This window comes from Brachyistius frenatus, unplaced genomic scaffold (assembly GCF_029030835.1).
Source record: "Brachyistius frenatus isolate BFR_SWC_R1_liver_20210118 unplaced genomic scaffold, ASM2903083v1 Contig_41, whole genome shotgun sequence".
In the NCBI taxonomy this organism is placed as follows: Eukaryota; Metazoa; Chordata; class Actinopteri; family Embiotocidae; genus Brachyistius; species Brachyistius frenatus.
In genome coordinates, this window is record NW_027210640.1 from 2639602 (window position 1) to 2660198 (window position 20597).

The 20597-nt window shown below is 43.4% G+C and overlaps 2 protein-coding genes across 3 annotated transcripts; both read left to right on the forward strand.

The window, feature by feature from the left end:
* Positions 1–786: 786 nt before the first annotated feature.
* ctdspl3 (CTD (carboxy-terminal domain, RNA polymerase II, polypeptide A) small phosphatase like 3) lies at positions 787–10092 on the forward strand. The gene is made up of 12 exons (XM_069702352.1): positions 787–1012; positions 2836–2950; positions 3511–3651; positions 4404–4518; positions 5026–5137; positions 5272–5358; positions 6039–6101; positions 6366–6445; positions 6580–6706; positions 7321–7416; positions 9521–9595; positions 9634–10092. The coding sequence occupies exons 1-11, from the start codon at positions 878–880 to the stop codon at positions 9584–9586; spliced, it is 1137 nt and encodes a 378-aa protein (XP_069558453.1). The 5' UTR covers positions 787–877; the 3' UTR covers positions 9587–9595; positions 9634–10092.
* A 1869-nt stretch (positions 10093–11961) lies between these two features.
* LOC138623069 (transmembrane protein 79-like) lies at positions 11962–20035 on the forward strand. 2 transcript variants are annotated; one of them, XM_069702350.1, is made up of 5 exons: positions 11962–12189; positions 14492–14779; positions 16263–16829; positions 17413–17626; positions 19303–20035. In XM_069702350.1, exons 2-5 carry the CDS (start codon positions 14503–14505, stop codon positions 19556–19558), a joined length of 1314 nt encoding a protein of 437 aa, XP_069558451.1. In that variant the 5' UTR covers positions 11962–12189; positions 14492–14502; the 3' UTR covers positions 19559–20035. The 2 variants fall into 2 exon arrangements, with proteins under 2 accessions (XP_069558451.1, XP_069558452.1); XM_069702351.1 differs by lacking the exon at positions 11962–12189 and adding an exon at positions 12810–12930.
* The last annotated feature ends 562 nt before the right edge of the window (positions 20036–20597 follow it).

Below are 20597 nucleotides of genomic sequence, written 5' to 3' on the forward strand. Positions count from 1 at the left end.
TCAGGCCTCGCTCCGGGGGCAGCAGCAGTGGAGGCCTGCTCGGCGCGATCAGCTGATCACGAGAGTAAAAGTCCTGCATTCAAAAATATACTTAAAACAACAAAATCTTTATAAATGTTACAGATAGACACTTTATTAATCCCCAAGGGGAAATTCTTTTATTGTTTTTTTCTTTTATACCCCTGTCAGTGATTTATCATATGGATATTCATTTATTATTGTCACAGAGAAATCTAATTTGACAAAGTTAAGATCATTGTACATATTAGACTGTTGGCTGGTTTAAATAAGTAAATAAATAAGATAAACAGTTCCTTCAGACAGGGGTTTTGATTTAGGGGCCCCCCTGACACTTTGGGGGGGGGGCCCCGGGGCCTGCTCAGTAATCCCTCCACGGTTGTTGAGGTGTAATCTCTTTATATAAAATGTTTGGCCCTTTTAAAATCTATCTGGCTCCTTCAGTGTACTTTTCTGTTTTATTATGTGGACAAATAAATAAAACTAAACTAATTAAAAAAAAAAACAACAACAAAAAAACACTGCTGTATTTAAACGAGGTTTCTGTGTCGATCCAGATGTTGCCCCCCCCCCCCCCCCCTCCTCTTTTACAACGTGACTGGCGCCTCCCGTTTAACGCTGGAGTTTTCTGAAGCACCGCCCAATAAGAGCGTCCGCTGTCATGAACCTATCGCACCCCGGCAGATTTAAACACTCATTGATTCGAGGAAGACGCGGCGGATGAGCGGGGCGGAGCTAAACCAGCTAAACCAGCTGGAGGAGGAGGAGGAGGAGGAGGAGGAAGAAGTGTCGATCACCTCCATTACAGCGGGAAGTGTTTACGTGTAGATGATTACAAACTACCGCATAAAGAAGAAAAATGAGACTGAGGTCTCAGAAGACCTTGACGGCGTGTTCGGAGACGCCGACGACCAGACGGCGACGGTCCGACAAAGCGACGCCGAAACGAGCGCGCCTGTCGGTTTCGGTGACCGAAAGGCCGCTTCCACACAAGGTAAACCCCGTTGTTTGCTGCCGTTGTCCCCCCCACCTCCCTCCTCCCTCTCTCTCCCTCCTCCCGCCCCCGGTCGGTAGCGTGGTGCTTTCTCGACAGTAAACGCCGTGCTCGTTAACGGACCCGGTAGTGTACGGAATAGTCTCGGGTGTTGTGATGCTAAGCTAGTTAGCCGGCCGTTTGGTTCGGCGAGTTTGGAATTGTCGTAAAGTGTCGTAACTTGTCGTAAAGTGTCGTAACGTCGGCTGGTGGCGTGTTGGGGAGCAGCAGCGGCTCGCCGCCTCTGGGCTCCACTCACATTTTCTGTCGTGTTTCAACAACGATTCGTGGCTAGGTTGGTTATTTATTTATTTAATAATGTGAAAGGGGTTTGAAAGACATAAGGTGCACTAAAAAATAACACCAAAATATGCAACCGATCGTTCAGCTTTTGTTTACGCTGCTGTAGAAAGCTGAGGACTCAACCTCACGCTCATTTTGGATGCTTCAGCGTGTTATTTTCATTATAAATAATCATATTTTAACACTTACCTGCAGCACCCAAAGCCGCTTTCACAGCCCTTCACTATCAACTCAGTTTGACCAGTGATTGGGGGGGATTATTACTTCTCTGGCGGACAGTGCATTTTTTTTTTTTAAATTTATTATTATTTATTTTTTTAAATCAACTCACACTAATTTATATAACACCTTTCATACAAGGATGCAGCCCAAAGTGCTTCACGTTTAGAGCAAGAGCAGACAGCACACCTGGGAGAAAAATATAAATGAAGACTTTACAATCAAGGTGATAAACAGCACTCCAGATTAAAAATCCAGATTAAAAAGAGGTTTTTTTTTTTTTTTTTTTTTTTCTTCCTTTTTAAAAATACAGACCAAAAAAAAAATAATGAGGGGGGGATATTTGCGGGACGCATTTTAAATAAATATTGTCATGATAGCAATCCAACGTTGTGTCAAAATGCATAGTTTTATATCAAATAACTACCGACCACAGTCCCAAAGCTCCCCACAAGCCAAAGGGCAACTCTTGTTCATTCATTTAAGCCATAAACTCATTTTTTTCTAGCTTTGAGTATTTGAAATGTCTGAGGGCGGTGAAAATGCTGCCCCGAAACCTGATGATCTTCGACGTACAACAGAGAAAACCGAGCAAGTCCAGCTGCTAACATCAGCTGTTGTTGTTGAAAGTGACTGAAACCACTGCATGTTAAAGTGTCATCTTTTTTTGGGCTTCATTTTGTGTTTGTTTTAGAGGAGAAAATGATCCTGGGCAAAGTGAACTATCTCTTTCACGTTCAACATTCGACTACAGAACCTTTGAAGTCATTGTGCTGCTTAAACTCCGCAACCTGTAGACATCTTGTTGACAACCAACAGTATTGTGGTGCTTTTCCTCTGCAGAGACATTTGAACCGTGGAACTTGTTCTTCTTCATCACAGTGAAGCCTTTTGTCTTAATGTGTGAAATTAGCATTTGAATAATCGCTTAATTGACCAATAAATCACATCACACCTACCTACCTTACTGAAGTGCCAAAGAAATGTTGTCCGGTCACGTAGAGACAGTTCCCCCAGAGAGTTTATTTTTAACTATATGTTGTGATCACATTAAAAAAAAAAAACAACAACAACAAGAAGGCTTTAGAGGACGTATGAAGGTTTTCTGTGTAAAGATGGATATCAAGTGAGAAATCCTCCCCAAAGTATTGTGACACTGGGTTTTGTAAATCTCAACTGGGAATGGATCTTCAAACGTCCGTTCCTCCAGACTGAACGCAGCGATACTTTAATTTTAGTTTTCAATCTGTTCTACCGTGCAGGTTGAGGAGGCCTCGGATAGCGACTCGGACGATGAAGTTCCCACCATGACGAGGCGACAGCTGCCTCGCGGCCGGGCGAGGAAGAGGGCCATCGCCGTCGAGGACAGAGAATCGGGTATTCTGTCGCCATCGGTAGATTTCGCTCTGCGACAGGATCACAAATCCCTTTGTGATTGGGGGGGAGGCGGGGAGAGAGAGATTTGTCTCTTCCTCTTGTTTGCATCGTGGCTCCGGAAAGTCTCTTGTAAAGAAGGCTCCGAAAAGTCTCTTTTGTTCTCTCTCTTATTTGCAAGTGATTCCTTTTTGTTTTACTTTCCACATCTGATTGACTCAGTGACTGTTGACCTACACCCAACTCAGTATTACCATACGAAAGCAGATACAAAGGGAATGGGGTGGGGGGGGGGGTGGGGGGGGTGACTGTCAGCTTACCAAGGAGGAGATCTGGGAGCAATGCAGGAGACACCTCTCTTTTGAGGGTGGCATGTATTTGCTCCTCCTTGCAAAATGAAATGTCCGATCTGTTTGATTTTGAACCAAAGCCTCTAGGAGTAATTTTTCTAACACTTTGTTACATCCCAGGAAGCTCGTATCTGTTTTGCCACGTTGTTTCCCGGAGTGTGAAATTCATACGCCGCTCCGCTCTTGTGTCCTATTTTCCGAGCCATCTTCTAGATTTGGCCTTTAAGACGCCACTCAGGCCCGTCGTGCGACACCAGCGCATCCTGTCGGAGATCGACCCGGTGTCTCCTCGTAACGCGACGGCCAGAAACATCTACTCGCCCATCATGCGTTTCCTCACGCCCAGCAAAGAGAGTGAGTACGGGTTACCGCCGTTTTCATCAATACCAGGCTTGGCCTCCTTTTGGGGGACACCCCCGGCCGTCCCGCCCGACGCTCCTTTTGTCTCCTCGTGACGAAAGTGGCTGGTGGAGGAAACTCTCTCGCCAACCGCAGGATAAATGTACCGGCGGCTTTTGTCGCTGCTGGAAATAAATCCCCCCCCCCCCCCCCCTCGGTGCGTCACATTGAAGCGGCAGGCTCGAGCTGAGGATTAATGTGGCGTGCTGCCAGTTGGTATTTATTTCACCATTTAAAGGTATCACCATTTTGTATCGGATGCATTACGAGTTATTACCGCGGCCCTCCGAAAAGTCATAAACATTGTAAATGAGCCTCTTGTGTTGTGGTTGGTGCTCCAGTTACGTCCATGTTGTGGTCACTTATGGAATTTTTTTTTATTTTTTTAATTTTTTTAAATGGGCTTCATTTAGCAATGTCATTCTTTTGATATTTAGTTCATTACACTTTGTCATGTCGCACTAAATAAATCCTCGGAGCTTCCCGTCATTTAAAAAAAAAAAAAACAAGTCAAACTTTGACTGGATTTACGTGTCTCGTTTCCTCTCGTCCGTCCAGCAGGCCTGTTCCGCTGAACAAATCTGCGCGGCGCGGAGGAAAGGGAACCGTCGGGGGTCTCGTCGAGTGACCGTACACAAGTATTCAGGTCCCCCGGTCACTCAGACCCTCGTTGCTTACAGCTGGTGTATTTATTTGTCTCGCTCCAGATTTGAAGTGTGCAGGAACTGGGGACAACGTGTTGATGAGCCCGGAACAAGGCGTGTTTGATTTTGGCTCCGTTGACCTTCTGGCTGGAGACGAGGACGACGAAGTCTTCAACCCGTGAGCATTTCTATCGGAGACGGAGCCTTCTGCCGTTATTGTACACTCAACCCCCGACATTAGGAGCGGCAGAACATCAGTTCACATGGGATCTGCAAACCTACTGTTATGATGCAATTGACAAATAAAAAAACTTTTCGACATTTCACTTTAGTCACGTGATGTTGATCCTGGGGGAAAAAAAAGACAAAAAAAATTCCAGCAGAACTCCAGTTCAAATGCGCAGTGAGCACACATTTTAGATTTGATAACTTAAAAGTTGGCTTTCGCAAAATGAAAGTGAAATATTTTGTTAAACCTTCAGGCAGCTCTAGCCGGAGATCAAACTGCAACGCTAGCAACGAAACCCACCAGCTCACACACACACACAACAGAAACACACACACACACACACACACACACACCGGGCAGGTGCAGAAAATATCTCCGCTTATAGTCTTGATTCATTGCGAAAGACTGCTGTTATTATTTCAGTTCTGAGGGCTTCGTTGTCTTTTTTGTTTTCAGACTTACTTTCATCAAGAACATCCCGTCGCAGTCTCAGTATTCCCGACCCTGTCTCCGAGACATTCCCCCCAAGACCAGGAGCACCCCGGAGGCCACGCTGGTGGTCGACCTGGTGAGTCGAATCCCCCTCATTTACTGCAGACGAATGAACATCTCGACGCGGCACGTGAATTCGTAACGTCTCTGTGCCGTTCGGAGAGGGGCGGGAAGAGTGTAACCCGGGTTGTTTGCTGCGTGCGCCTCCAGGAGGAGACCCTGATGTTCGGCTCTCTGAACGTGATCGAGGACGCAGAGTTCACCTTCCACACCGCTTTCCAGGACCATTGGTACAAGGTGACGAGCTGCGCTTGCCACTCGGCATCTGCGCCGTGATGTCGTTTTATTTCATTTGATCGGTTTGAATGAATCGGCGACTTGAGGTTTAGGTTCAGCATGTTTGTGAAAATAGGAACTTTTAAATTGTGCACGTTTGAGTTTTGCAGAAGCTGTTTTGATGGCTGCAACTAATAATCATTTTTTGTATTTTTTTTGCTTTAAAGTTAGTGAAACTACGGCCTGCTGATCAGTTTATCTTGCAGCTCGAGGCCGTTTTGAGAATTCCGTTGTGGCTCATTCATGCGCACCTCAAACATACCTGGATTGACAGACTGCTGGAAAGCATTTTGAAGCTGTAACATATCTGTAAAGTGATTATTAATTTTTTTAAAAAATTATTATTATTATTATTCTCTCTGGCATCCTAAAATGGAAACACTAGTTTTAGAAAATGGGTTCTCCATTCAGCTCCTAAGTAAACTACTAAAAGTAAATGAGTTTTATTATTGTGCAGTTTGCCCACTCTGACTGCTGAGACTTTGAAAAAGCACATTTTTAGTTGACTACCTGCTACAGAATAAGTCATATATATGGTTAAAAAAAAAAAAAAAGTACCTGTTTGACAGAACATCTGGATTATTCAATGGAAACTGTATTGACTCGCTCATTTGTTTTGTCCTCCTCTCTGTTGTCAACAGGTGTACGTGATCCTGCGACCACACGTGAAGGAGTTTCTGCAGGCCATGTCAAAAATCTACGAGGTGCGTGTTCACAAATGAGTAAATTAAAGAAATCAAATTGTTCGGTTGTTCGTTAAGCGCCGTGGTATTTTAGACAAACTGCCGTCCGCGCTCGACAAGTTTAAAATCTTTTCTGTGAAGTCAAAACTCGTCACCAAGCTTTCCAAACGGGCCCAGCCGCCTCCGCACGCACCGGGCCGGTCGTATAACGGATCGGTAAGCCCCCGATTGGTGACGTCTCCGGTCCGTGTTGACTTCCCGCTGCCGTCTTGTGTTCCGTTCCAGCTGTTTGTTTACACGTGTGCAAAGAAGGAATACGGCGAGAAGATCCTGGACATCCTGGACCCGCAGAGAAAGCTGTTCCGGTACGTTTCATGAAGTCTTTCGTTTGACCGGGCTCATCGGCCTCGGCTCGTGAGTGATGCAGGTGGTGAGTTTTCCCACGTGGCTGATTCCCCTCTCTCCCTCCCCCTCCACCGCTCCCCTCCCGTCCCCGCAGACACCGGCTGTATCAGGACGACTGTGCCTGCGTCCTCGGCCACTACATCAAAGACCTGAGCATCATCGGGAGGGATTTCTCCAAGACGGTGGTCCTTGACAACGCACCCCACACGTATCCCTACCATGTAAGTTCTCCGGAGCCGAGTTTAACCCCGCGAGATCGACGGCATCCTCGGCTTGCGTGCGCCCTTGTTTTATTTTAATTTTTTTTTTTAAAGACGGGATACGACGTGAGCACGTTTTAAATGATGTCGTCGGACTTTATTTGCCATCCGTGGCTGCCGACGGCGCAACACACCCGAGTGTGAAGCTACGCCGTCGGTCAGCAAAATACCACAGCTTCCGTTTTAGTATTGATTTAGTATTTAGTATTGACCGTTTGGTATCGGTTTTAGTGGACGCTGACAGTTCTGTCACGTTTTCAGAAACACCTCCGCTTTTAGGAGGCTGTTTTCAAGCGACGCCTTTGGGGCCCACGATGCGTTTTAGAGGGTGCCTTGGATCACAGCGGGGTGAAAATATAACGTATCATTTCCATTGTTTGTTGACGGAGTAGGCTGATGACATTTTGCGAGTGTAGAATTATGAGCGAATCCCGTCAGAAGACTAAAAACCAACAACTCCATCTACCCGTCATCTACTCCTCTCAGTACTGTGCCTTTTGAGGTGTTTTCCTACTTCTCGGACTGCGGTTTTATCTTCAGCTGCGCAGTTCATCACGTTTCTGGTGTTTTTGCAGCTGATGAACATGATTCCTATCAAGAGCTGGAACGGAGAGTCTCAGGACCGAGAACTGCAGAAGCTCATCCCCTACATGGAGAAACTGTCTGCAGCTGTAAGTCTGCATCACGTCTTCTGTCTTTATCACACCTTTGTTTTACAGATGTTTTGGTTGTTGTGTCCCCCCCCCCCCCCCCCTCCGGTATGAGCAGCTATTCATATTTTCCCCTTTTCGTTTTACTAAAACTCACCATAAAAGCGGCCAAGATTGATATTTTTTAGAGTGACACTGCTTCAAATGACAGTACGGTTGACCAAGATGCAGGTGATTGCGGCTTAGATCTGCAGCTGCCCTCAGCCGGACAGTTTAATGTTGAGTTTTATCTCATTATTCAACTGACCCACTTCAGTTTTCACTCGCTGCTCTCATATCGGCGTTTTCAGCCGCAGCAGGAAACTGTTTACAGAGAAAAATACCCTACCTGCTGAGCGCCGAACAGCAGACACAATTACCAACGCGCACAGTGGAGCACGCGGACAGAACGGATCTTAAGAGTGAATTATTCAACGTGCATTGGTCCGGTGGACACAAATACAACTTTAAGTGAAAGATAATGTTGCCCCCATAGCAGCTGGATGTGTGATTGAGTTGACTTAACAAGTTCATTATATCAAATCAAACGGTGATGGCGTGTCGGCGTCGTGTTCATGACTTGATTTTGCTGCCACCTAGTGGCCGCACAACCCGTTACCGCAGGTTTAAATTTCACAAACTAAAAGAAGACCGTCGGCCGAGTGTGAGATTATTAACCGTTACCATGATCTTCTTTTGATGCCAACTCGTGTGGGAATTCAGAACTGGGGCTGTGAGTGAAGTTATTGATTATTAGAAGCAAAATGTGCAGAAGTGCTGCAGTACAGTGAGCTGAAGGGACAGCATGACTGTTACTTTTTTTTTTTTTTTTTTTTAAACATACAATTTAGTACAAGTTATATTGAGGCATAATGAACATCAGATTTGACTACTGTTATCATAATTAAAACCGATTCCAGTGATTTCCATGCAGGGACACAAGCAGACATTTAGAGCTGCAACAAGTATTGAATTATTGATAAGTAAATTATTGGCATCAGTGTTTTTGAACAATCATTAGTTAATAGGTTTCAAACAAAACTCTCGTCCATGTGATGGTTCCTGCAAAAATGTGTGGCATTTATATATATATATATATATTTTTTTAATGATAATTAATGGGACTTTTTTATTCATTTTATTTTTTACCAGAATAAACAAGACATATTATGACATCATCACGTGTTTGAGGACATGGTTGATGGGCATTTTTCAGTTTCTGACTGGACCTCTACAACGGTGTCGGGCCTGTAAAAACAATGTCTGTCACTGGGCGGTCGGACGAATTCTCCAACTTCCTGTATCGGTTTCAAATTAAAATCCCAGTCGTGTTTGTTACGTGGTTCGGACATGCGCTCGCTTCTAACCCGGTCTTGTCTGATATATGTCGTGCGGCTACAACTAATGATAATTGTCATTATTGATCAGTGGGATCTTATTATATCTCGGATTAATCATTTTGTCTCTTAACATGTTTTCACATGTTTATTTCATGCAACCAACAGACCAACACCACAAAGATATTCCATTAACAGGACACGCAACAAAGAAATGCATCGAACGCTCAAACCAGAATCCGCAAATGTTCAGTATTTTTTTATTAAAGACAAATAACTGAAATGATGATCCGATTATCAAAATTTGAGTTGACTGTCTCCAATTCATCGACTGATATATCTCTTAATACACAAGCCGGGAGAAAATAATTGTTTGTTGCCCTACAAATGTTTTAAATCTGAGAGAAAGACAACTCTGACATCGTATCGGTGATTATTAGAAAACACTCTTTGAGTTGAGCTGTGGGACTCCCGATCAGAAGACAATATATGTATTGATCCATGAATCTGTGGGACGTGTCTCCTGGAGCTTCACACTGTTGGGAGTCCTGAAGTGCTGAAGATTCATTCGTGTGTCGGTTTCACGGAGCGGCCGGTGGATTGTTTGAGTTTTTTCCCGCAGTCGGATGTGAATGAAAAAGGCCGGTTATCTACAGCAGCATCTGCCTGCTATCCCCCCCCCCCACCCTCCCCACCCCCACCCCCGGTCTCACGGTCGGGCCTGAATATCTCCCGCTGTGTTTTTTCAGGAGGATTTTCAGGAGGTGCTGAAGAAGAGGAAGGATCACTTCCACCGGCTGCTGTCGGAGGACTGACTGGACCCCCCCCCCCCCCACACACACACACACACACACACACCCCACCCCCACCCCTCGCTTTAAGTACTTTACGTGACTTTCATAGCTCGTGTTTGCTTTCTTTTTTTTTTGCTTTGGCTTAAAAAAGCACAATCCAGTTGGAACTAGCTAACCTGCAGACTGCCAGTCTTGCGGTGGACCTGCTCGCCCTCCTCCGTAAAGACGTCCGGGAGTGACGCCTTTACGGGACTTCAGATCGGTATTTCAAACGTGCTGCTGGTCGTTCATCACCAAAAAAAAAAAAAAAACGTTTTCTCCAAGACTCATTCCACAAGCAATAAACTGCTGTCCAGTCTGTGTATATATTTACAAGACAAAATGTCACATGTTGTTTATAGTCATAATTTTTTTTTTAATTTATTGATTATATTGCTAATCAACTTCTGTTATATCTGTATATTTTCACAGTTTTTTTTTTTTTTTATGCAAATAAATGACCCTAATAATAAAGGAGGAAAATATAACTCGTGTCGGTTATATTGGCTTTACTTCAGCAGACCGTGTTTAAATGGCTTCAGCTCTGTGACGTTGGATTTCATACTACATCTGTCATTGCTGTGAACGTTTTGACATTATCGTCGCTCTGGATGGATGCAGATTTCTCCGAGGAGGCTTTTAGTGTCATCAGTGATGCTGCAGAATGAACCTCGCTGTGAAAGTCATGACATTGTAAAAATGAACCTTCCTGTTTTTTTTGGATGCAGAGCAGATGTGGGTGGTCTTGGACAAGAAAAGCCAGGAAAACTTCAAAAAATAATTTTGCTATACTTAAAATCCCACTTTTTGTGAGCGTATATACCTCCCTTCTTTTAAAGGATTTTTTTTTTTTTTTTTTTTCCATAATGGCCTAAATGGAGCTCATCATATCGTGGTGGGAGGATTCCCTCTGAGCAGCGTTTTGTAATAGTTTTCCTTCTTTGTGGCTGTAAAAATATGAATATCCATCTCGCTTTTACTTCAGGGATATTTTCAAAATACAAATATGAAACATCTGATTTCACGTCCAGAATGTTTGACCATTAACCCCTGAACCCTTTGGACACCCAACTCCACCGATGTTTTTCTTCAGAGTTGGGACACTTCAGTCGGGTATTTGTCACGTTTTCCTCCTTTTAATTATTGACACCTTCTCTGGGTTTGCAGCCGATTATCAGAAGTGTTACAGCAGTGCTAAAACAAACCTCATCACTTCCTGTGCAGCAGGAAAGAGAGATGGTTTCACAAGAGCAAGTGGAAAAGAATAATGACATAGAAAATGGTGGAATCTCTCAGGTAGAGTACAAGTCAACCGTGTATTCATGCGGGAATGTTGCATCATGTTGACTGAGGTCCAAACTTGTGTGACACTTCTGATTCCACAAAAACAAATGAAGAAGGGAACAGTTCCAGTTTTTTTTTTTTCTCACAAATTGTATTTGATTATAAAAATGAAAAACAAAACTGTAGAACTGTATTGAACAGATTTATGATTCATATAGGGATAACAGAAATGTCTTAAACACAATTTGGCTGAGACTAAAGGTTATTTTCACATTTAATTGATCTTTATGAAGATCGCAAGCTATTTAAATAAAAAGTCGTACGTGTTCCCTTTACAGGGACATCAAACACACACAAGCAGGAAAGCCTTACATTTGAACAGTTTATTAAATCTATATCAGGGACCACGAACAAAATAGGTTCATTTCAAAAAGAGATTGCTGCTTTGTTCCAGATTTAGCTTTAATTACCATCTGCAGTCAGGAGGCAGGTGAGGAAACAATTACACCTCATTAAATGTTCTGCATTTGTGCTTCATGAATAACTGAAACAAATTGACTGAACTCCTGGAACAATTACACCACAAACAAAACGAGACAGGGCGCTGTAGGAATATTAGAAACCCATGAAATAAAACCAACTGCATGAAACACCATATCTGTCTTATTGGTTGTTTTAGATGAACAATCATGATATCGTGAAATGATATCACCTCTCTGTACACGTATATAAACGATTGATCTGGATTTAATAGAAATCATCAGTGAGTACATAAGCACAATAAAATCTCCTGTGTATAAGGTGGCAATGATATATGAGTAATAATTCAAATAGTTCTGCAGCAGTACACACATCTTTTGCAGGAGTTTAGTCTCGGTGTAAATGTTTCCTGTCCTGTTTAGATAAACTTGTGTTTGTGATGGATGTGACTGTTGATGTTGAATCTGAAGGTAAACTGAAAGTAAGTGCTGCCCTCTCCTCCTCCTCCTCCTCCTCCTCCTCCTCTTCCTCCTCTCCTCCTCCTCCTCCTGCTGCTGCTGCTGCTGCTCTGGCTTTATTTGCTCCATATGGTGTTTGACATGGTACCTCGGAAGAAGAAGAAAAAAAACGAAGAGGAAAAAAAAAAAAAAAAAAAACGTGTGTGGGCGGAGGAAAAGCCTAGTATTTTGTCCGAGCTGAAATTTGATTCAGAAGTTCAGGATCCTGGAAGACAAAAAGCAAACGGAGGGGGAGGGAAGAAAGGCAGAGAAGGAGAAGAAGAGAGTAAACTCACCAAAAATACTCTGCAGCCTCCGACTAAAGTAAGTTCATTTATACCGAGTCATGTTTCTAATTCAATAAAACCCTTAGCCAGGCATTTTTTTTTTGGGGGGGGGGGGGGGAGCCATATCACGTCACGTTTGTCTGTGAAATATAAACAGTTAATTGCTGCTGAATGATCAGTAAATAGAAGATTTCTGAATGACTCGTGTGTCCTTTACGCGCAGCTTCACGCGGGTCGGGCGCGTTTTGGCCTCATTTGATTTATTTATCAGTAAATGAGGTATTTCCTGCAGCCCCCGACACCAAACCAGACGGGACCAGAGTTCCCTTGCTTTGTGGAGGAGGGAATTGTATAGTTTGTGTTTGAGAGTTGCTCAGCAGCGGGGGCCAAAGTTATTTTTCAACGGGGAGTAAAAAGGCACGTTGCACCCCCCCCCTCCCTCTCTTCTCTTCCCCTACGCGCTTTTCTACCATCCATTCCAGCTCCGATAACCACCGAGATTTATCCACCCCCCCCCCCCTCCCCAACCGACCTCCAAGCCCGACGGCAACTAATTGCGCTCTATACAAGGTAAAACCCGCATTTGTTTGGAGAGATCGTCTCCGCGGAGTTTTGCGTGTCGACTCTGCGCCACAGTTGGATGTGCGCCAGAAAAAAAAAAAAAATCCAGAAGAAAATGATCCAAATTCAATCTGCAGATGTAACGAAGCATTTGAAACTGATCTAACACGGACAGTCCGAGAAAAGCGCAGGATTGGTGGTATTTTTGCTCTATTCAGTAAGTGCATTTTTACTCGTTTTTGGGACCGAAAAACTCTTATATAGAAAGTAGTTTAAAAAAATATTCCGATCATTTACTTGAGTAAAAGCAAAATAAAGGTAACAAATGGCAGCAGAATTAAGGAAAAGTAGGCTACTCATTATGCATTGTGGTCCCTGTCAGATTTGTTGAATTAGCCTACATTAGGTTCCTTGTTTTTGCATATTCTTTACAATTAATCATATTAAATACAAATAAAAATCTGATCGTTTAGTATCAAAACCCAAAAAATATTTAATGCTGACAGAGCGAGCAATATTTGCCAAAACATTGTTTGATACTTTGGTTTATTTGCTTGTTTCTTTCTGAAATTAGAATATTGCTTCCATTCATTCTGCAGTAGGAAACTGGAGAGTTAAGTTAAGCTTGTCTTAGTTTAGCATAAAGACTAGAAACAGAGGGAGACTAACTGACTGTTTGCTATTATGTCATATTTAACAGATAGATTGGAGAGTTGTTTTTGTTTTCAAAAATGTTGAACTATTCTCACTATTATAACCTTTTTTTTTTTAAGGTAAAAAACAGGTATGAAAGGTGCTCTGTCAGCAGAACACCACCTGACTTTTGCTGCGCTTCATATTTTATCGGCCTGATTCATCGTCAAATTTAATTTATTCGCAGCCTTAAAAATACCCTTCGTGAATCATCTTTTAATTGTAGAATATAAAATCTACAGAAAAAGACACAACTTCAGTGTCCTGACTGCGTCATCAAATCTTTACGCGTGCAGGATCTTTAGGACACCGGGTTTTAAAGGTGTACCAGCCTGTTTCTGGACTGTAAAGGTGCAGTCGGTCTACAGGAAAAGACCAGAGAAAACACATTTCAAACCTACTGAGACAGTGTGACCTCGCAGGGGAAGATAAACTTTAACATCCTGTCAGAGGGGATTATTGTAGAACCACGTGCATAAACTCAGAACATTGATTTCCTTTATTCCCAAAAAAAAGCCCATTTCCTCACAAATTGTAATCAGTGTGACCTCAATCCACATGAAGCTTCACTTCTGCTTCCCTAAGTTCGAAGGTCAGGGATGTCCTCGTCATCGCAAACAAACTTTTAAAAGAGACGCTATAAAAGTGCTTTACAGGTGGAGGAAAATGGCAAAGAGGATCATAAAAGAGACAACAACTTGCAAAATCAAAGTTATAAATTCCAGAAAAAAAAAAGAAGCAAACAAACATTTTGAAATATGGATTTGTCCTCTCCTCCTCCATTGCTTCATTATATTTTAGGGGGAAGTCCATATTTTAATCTTCTTGTATTTCACCTTTTTAATGACCTTAAATAACCTGTCAGGGTTTATGTTAATGTGGCATCTTTCTGCACTGAAGTGACACCATACGCTTGAAAAACAAGGGAAGAACCGACAGCGTTTGATAGAAAGTACAGATGAAACACTGTGTTGTTTTTGATACTTCGAGATGAGTATTAATTTGCTTCTGTTGGAGGATGGAGGCGGTTTTATTTCTCTCACGTCGCCCTGGTTTTTATCTGGACCTCTTCTCGCTCCTCTCAGGCTGAGTGACTATGAGCACCTCGGGGCCTCAGGCCACGAACCGGCAGAACGTGAAGGAGCTCGACAGCATGAAGGAATCCATCAGCGACATCATCAACCAGCTCCAGGACATCGACCCGGCCCGGCTCTCCTTCTCCCCCTTCCTGGACCTGGACACTCAGATCTCCTTGGCTCCGGTGTCAGACAGCCCCGAGTCTTCGGTGGAGGAGCTGCACTCGTCCTCCCACTCCGTCTCCGGCTCCCAGCGTTCGCTGGAACCGCCACCAGCGGCTGATCATCAGCCAAGGAGTGAGTTATTACCGCTGCTTTTTACAGTCTGCCTGTCGGAGCTGCAGAATTTTGGGAGGCCAGAGTAAATTAGCAAAAGTTTTGAGTCCAGGCTGGATCTGAAGGGAGTCTAGGCTGATTAAAGCAGAGTAACAGTTAACAAGCAGTACACACATCTTTCCAGCTTTTTAAAATAGTCCCCAGGGAGTTTTTTTGTTTTTGTTTTAAGGTTGAGCAGATGTGTAGATTTACCTGCATCAGCTCTGGATGAAACCAACATCCAGGCCATCAGTGCATACATTTTTTTTTTAGAGCCTTCAAATCCTTGCACAGGTTTAAGAAGTGGTTTGTAGCGCTGGGGAAGACATAAAATCAGTATGTGGTGGGAAAAACACTGTTTACTTTAGCCAACTTTCATCCCGTTAGCTGGAGAAACAGGCTTTGAAGATCATTTAGAGCCTCACTTTTTAGCAAAATATTGCGCACGCGTTCTTTTGGATGAAAGATTATTATTAAAAAAAAAAAAAAAACTTGAGCTGTGTTCGAGGAAAGGGACTTACAGGAGCTCATAACAGGAGACGTAGTTTGTTGTTAACATGTAATTTCACATTATAAAAAGTTTTCTTCTTGCAGTTTTGAGGTTTTGAGGAAGAATACGCGAGACAGAAAGTTCAAGATGTGAGAGAAGCAATTAAAGTGCTGCTGGAAGGCGACTCCATCTAAAATGTGAAGTGGGTGAATGTTTGTAACCCTCCTCAGTGGAAATGTTCCTGTCAGCTCCTGGTGTTTAGTGGATGATGTTCTGTTGATCTGCAGCAACAAGAGCGTCTGGATATTTTTACATTTCGGTTCAAACCATTTTCTGATTCTGGATTTTCTCTTGTTGATGATCCTGTCAAACGCTTGAAATAAAGTTAATAATTAATTTTAATGATCTCAAGATGTAACGTTGTTATATCAACTTTCTGCCTGGTGATTTCTCTTATTGTCAACAAATCCCACATAAAGACCAAAAACAAGTGTTTCCTTCTGAAGACTGTACATCTTTAAAACCAGGTCACATCTTTAAAGTTTTATTTTCCAAAAAAGGACTCTAGTTTTGATCAAACTTCTGTCTATCAGGACAAACCATTGGTTGGGGTCTTTTTTCAGCTGAGGATTAACACACATTTTGTAGGTGAAGTGCGGCGCCTTTTTTCATTTTAATGGAAGAAAACATGTCACTATCGCAGCTCATTTATGGGTCTTAAATAGTTTTTGGACAACTATGAAGGATGAAACTACCATCAAGATTTTACTGTGCAGGAAATACTCGATGCTCATTTTTAATAGGATTTTTTTCACTGTAAAATAGATAATAATAATAGATAATTTATCCCCAAATTAATCTTGAGAGAAGCGTCATGCATATCTCTCCAACAGTTTGAATGATTCGAGTCTGTAGTTGATTGCTTTCCGTGTCTGGTTTTGGATTCTTTATTCAAATGTGCTCTGATCCGAACAGGTTCTGCTCCCTGCCACCAGCAGCCCAGCGTCAGCCTCCCGGTGGAGCCTGGATCAGATCAGACGAAGGAGGGGGAGCTGGATCAAACTCTTTCCAGTCCGATCATCCCGGCGCACAATTTGGACACCACCACGGAAAACTGCATCAGCCCTCCAACCCCGGCCTCTCAGGGAGACATTCCCAACGGCACAGACACACCGAGATGGAGTCCAGAATCCACCAATCTGGACTCCACAGCGGACGAGGGTCGGCCTCTGATAGGCCCGCCGCCAGAGAGCGTGGAGCTGGCTGTGTGGAACTCGGAGGAGCGGGCAGAGACTTGCGAGGCCGCAGAGGTGGCTTCGGATCGGGGACGCTGCTGCTGCCGCTGCTGCCAGTGTAGATGCTGTCAGAGCGGCCGAGTTCCCGCTTTCCTCTCAGTCCTGGCCTCTCTCCTGTGTGCGGCCGGGATCCTCTATGCACTCTATTTCTATGTCCCCATCAGACCCCCCGACTGCCCCGACATAAGCAGCCGCATCGTTTTCACCCTCTGCTGCTGTGTGGTGGCCGCGTTCCCCATCCTGCTCGGTACGCTTCAAACACCTGCACGCTGACGTTCAAAAACAGCCGTGTGAGCAAGTCAAATGAAAGATAAAGATTAAGAGAGGATTTGGTTTGTCTGGCTGCCTCGTCTTGGAATGTTTCAATGTCTCCTGTCCCCTTTAATTTCGTGCGCTTTCAACCTCAGTGCAGCAGACGTCTCCCGGGGCCTCTGGAGAGAAGCATAATTTCCTTCTCCTTCACATAGCTTTAAATGGAAACTACAATAAGAGGTTGGCTACGTCTTTCGTCTCCGAGGTTGTAGCCTAATTGTTTCAGAACATTTTAATCACTTCCCAACCTGGGTGACGAGGAACGAGAGGGCAGGTGGCAAAGACATCCAAACCAAATCCAGTCCAGATCATTTTCCTCCCACGTATTTTGTCAAGTTGATGGCAGTGAGGAGGATTTGCATGTGGCCCATTCTGCTGGCAGCTGCTGTGTTCAGATGAAGAAATTACAAAAACAAAGTGTGCCGTCAGACACGCTTGCCTAAAGTTGAGAGTTGTTTGTGGAAAGAGGGCTGAGATTCAAGATGTTAACTGAATTATTGCTCTTTTATCCCTCGCAGCGATGATCGTGGGTGCAGCGTGTCAGTTCTGCTCCGGCTCCTTCAATCTGCAGGAGTCGTTTCCTAGAAGACGGGCGGTTCAGCAGCTGTTCGTCACGGCGTCCTTGGAACAGTTAGTCCTCTACATCCTCAACCTCGTCGTTATGGCCGCTTTGCTGCCTCAAGACCAGCTGAAGTTGGTGCCCATACTGGTGGCCATGTTCATCTTCGGAAGGTGAGATTTCAAACCGGAGAGGGCTCGTAAAGGTGACTGGCCCGTGACAAAACCATTAAAAAAAAAACTTCTCAAAGCTAATGAGGACGTTGTTACACAGACCTGAAACACTGATCGCATTGACTGATGCACAATAAAGTAAACTTGACACCTAAAGACAAAACTGTGACGTTCACAACCACAGAGAAGCAACATTTAATACAAAAATATTATAGCCACAACAGTCTACAGTCATGTCAGCAGCTACGCACAAAAGTTATTTGAGCTAAATGCTAATTATCGGCATGCCAACATTTGGTGGTAAACACAAAGTACAGCTGAGGTCCAGGTCGCTGCTCTTTTTTGTCGTTCCGAGCGCAGACACGGAAGTGCTTTAAACTGCAATACCACCGAACGCCACTCAGGGTTGGCTCCATAAAGTCCATACATTTCTTCCACAAGTCACTGTGGTGTCGTGGGCTAAAGTCGCTCCTTCTTAGTTTTCTGGCAGACCATCTCGAAATATTCCTGTCATTAATTAGATATGAGGCCTCAAAAAGTTGTTTGTTTGATTTACAGTAAATGTCTGTTAAAAAATGTGCCAATTCTTCCAGTAGATGTGGAGATATTTCATTTGATAATGATAATAGTAAGAAATGAAACAATGAACCTGCTGGTGACGCAAATTGTCACCAATTGTCACGAGTATTCAAAAATTATTTCACAGCGAGAAAATAAATCTTTGGCTTTTTTTTTTTTTTCCCACAACGAAGCGCGTAGTACACCCGCCAGCCCACCGTAGGACGTGTTAGTGTTACATTTGCTTCGCCTGTCTTAGGGTTAGCCTCCAAAAAAAAAATGACATGGTTAGGTTGGAAAAATAATTCTTTGACGAGATCCACGTCTTTCTCAGACTCGAACCCTGGACTCCTGGGTGACACTCCTGGGTTTTATCCATCTGACCACTCCTATCTTAACTGCTTGAACTTCATCTCTTTTTTTTTTTCTTTTGTCACATGACCTCTTCTTCATGCATACAATTTCATGCCTAAGAGAGGCAATACATGCCACTGAGATGGTATCCTCTAGTGGACTGATGGGTGACTTAAGAGCGGAAAAATCCAAACTGTGATCTGAAAGACGCCATAAAACTCCTTTGAGCTGTTTGCTTTCTGTCATTGTGTTTGTGGGTTTGTCACTTCAAGCGACCGCTCAAATAAAACAGTTGATATATGATCCATTGCTAATATTAAAACTTTGATTATGGTCACAGTAATTACAGTGTATGCAGTTTATATTTTTATGGAGCAGACTGAAATAGCTCCGTTCTTAAAGATGCAGTAAGTACAGCTCATGTCAAAATGTGATGAGTTGGACTTGAACTGCAGGCTGCAAAAGTAAAGAGGAACATTTAGGGAGGGAACACTGTTTTAGGCCGGCACGTTGATTGTAGCTCTGCTTTATCTTAAAAACTAACTAGACCAGGATCAGGTTAGTCTGGAGGAGGGGACAAACCTCCATGACAAATTCATTTAAACCGCCTTTATGAAACATAATTTCCTGAAAATAATCCTGACTGCCTGAAGTGAGGATGCTTCAACTTGTAACCACCACCCATCTCTGAGCCTGCGAGTGTTTATTATAGACGTATGAACTCAATCTGATTTGGTCTTCGGTGTTTTCTTGATCCTCCGTAGGCTTGTTTACTGGGTCAGCCTGAATGCGTGCAGCTCCTGGCGAGGCTTCGGCTCCGGCCTGACCGTCTTCCCGCTCATCGCCATGGTGGCTCTCAATCTGTTCCTCATGTACATCCTCAATCTCAGACAGCTTCTTTTTGGCTCTCAGGACGTCCTCTATAATCAGGTCACCCCCTCTTCCTGGTCAGGGGACACATCACAGAGCCCGAGCGGCAAACCAGACATCCTACCCACAGACATCCTGGACGCTCAGTGAGGAGGCGAGCTGCGCTTTCTTCTCTTAAGAGGAGGAGATCTTTCCAAAAATAGGCCATTCCTGTGGTCTGCAGCTCAGCACAGCTACACACATGCTGCCACTATAACCTCCAACTCTGTGACGGCTTCACTTGTGTTTTTGCTCCTCCTATACACAACCTTTTTTATGTGGATTCATGCTTATTATCTGAAATGCAAGAGCCCTGCCTGCTAGTGGCTGCGGACGCCTTTGAACAATGCTGTAGTCATAAAACATTTGTCCTTTCAAGCTGTTCCAGTGCCTATATTTAATGTTTTGAACTCTTAAGTACTTAAAAAGCTCTGCTATAAATGTGGCTGAATTTGGTTTGACCTTAAAAAAAAAAAAAAAAAAAACACACGAGCAAAGCAGCTGTACAGTTGTCAAACTTTATTATTATTTCAACTGTCCAAAAGGTTTGTACATGATAAAGGCAGAATAAAATCCATTTGTTAAAAACGCCTCTTCATCTCTTCCAGTCCGTTTTTCGTTTACCAGTTGTTACTCTCGCCTGGACGGAGCAGCTATTCCTGGAGAGACAGCGGAGCTTGTTTTCTGGGCCGGGACTGTCATTATATGATAACATGCTCTCCGCGTTGCGCTCCGTCTCCACCCTGCTGGCGTCCTCACTGCTGCAGATGAACTCGCTCGGTTTGCGGCACCAAAATGAGGCCAAAACAAAAACAGAATAAGACATAAAATGGACTTAGTTTTGTGTCAACGGGAGATTAATGAGCTTTTCAGATTACTATAATTAAAGGCAACTCATCAACTAAAGGTATTCATTAAGTTAAAATAAACACTTTAGGCTCAAACACTAAGATTTATTAGGGTTTTTTTCTCCAAATTAACTACAGTAAAGTCTTGCACGAGTCTTGAATAAACTCCGGTGTACAGTTTTATTGATATAACACCAAGATAACATTTCAAAAGTAGAGCAGTTCCCACTAAGTAATCATGTTTAATGGTTCAAATCTAAAGAGAAAACTGAGAAATATTTACATTTTTTTACAAAGTGTCT

Bases quoted from the DNA above. Each gene is read 5' to 3' on its own strand.
- ctdspl3 (XM_069702352.1), top strand. From the start codon at position 878: ATGAGACTGAGGTCTCAGAAGACCTTGACGGCGTGTTCGGAGACGCCG. The intron at 1,013-2,835 runs GTAAACCCCGTT...TCTACCGTGCAG, and splicing joins AAAGGCCGCTTCCACACAAG to GTTGAGGAGGCCTCGGATAG. The intron at 6,102-6,365 runs GTGCGTGTTCAC...GTTCCGTTCCAG, and splicing joins CCATGTCAAAAATCTACGAG to CTGTTTGTTTACACGTGTGC.
- LOC138623069 (XM_069702350.1), top strand. From the start codon at position 14,503: ATGAGCACCTCGGGGCCTCAGGCCACGAACCGGCAGAACGTGAAGGAG. The intron at 14,780-16,262 runs GTGAGTTATTAC...TGATCCGAACAG, and splicing joins GGCTGATCATCAGCCAAGGA to GTTCTGCTCCCTGCCACCAG. The intron at 16,830-17,412 runs GTACGCTTCAAA...TATCCCTCGCAG, and splicing joins CGCGTTCCCCATCCTGCTCG to CGATGATCGTGGGTGCAGCG.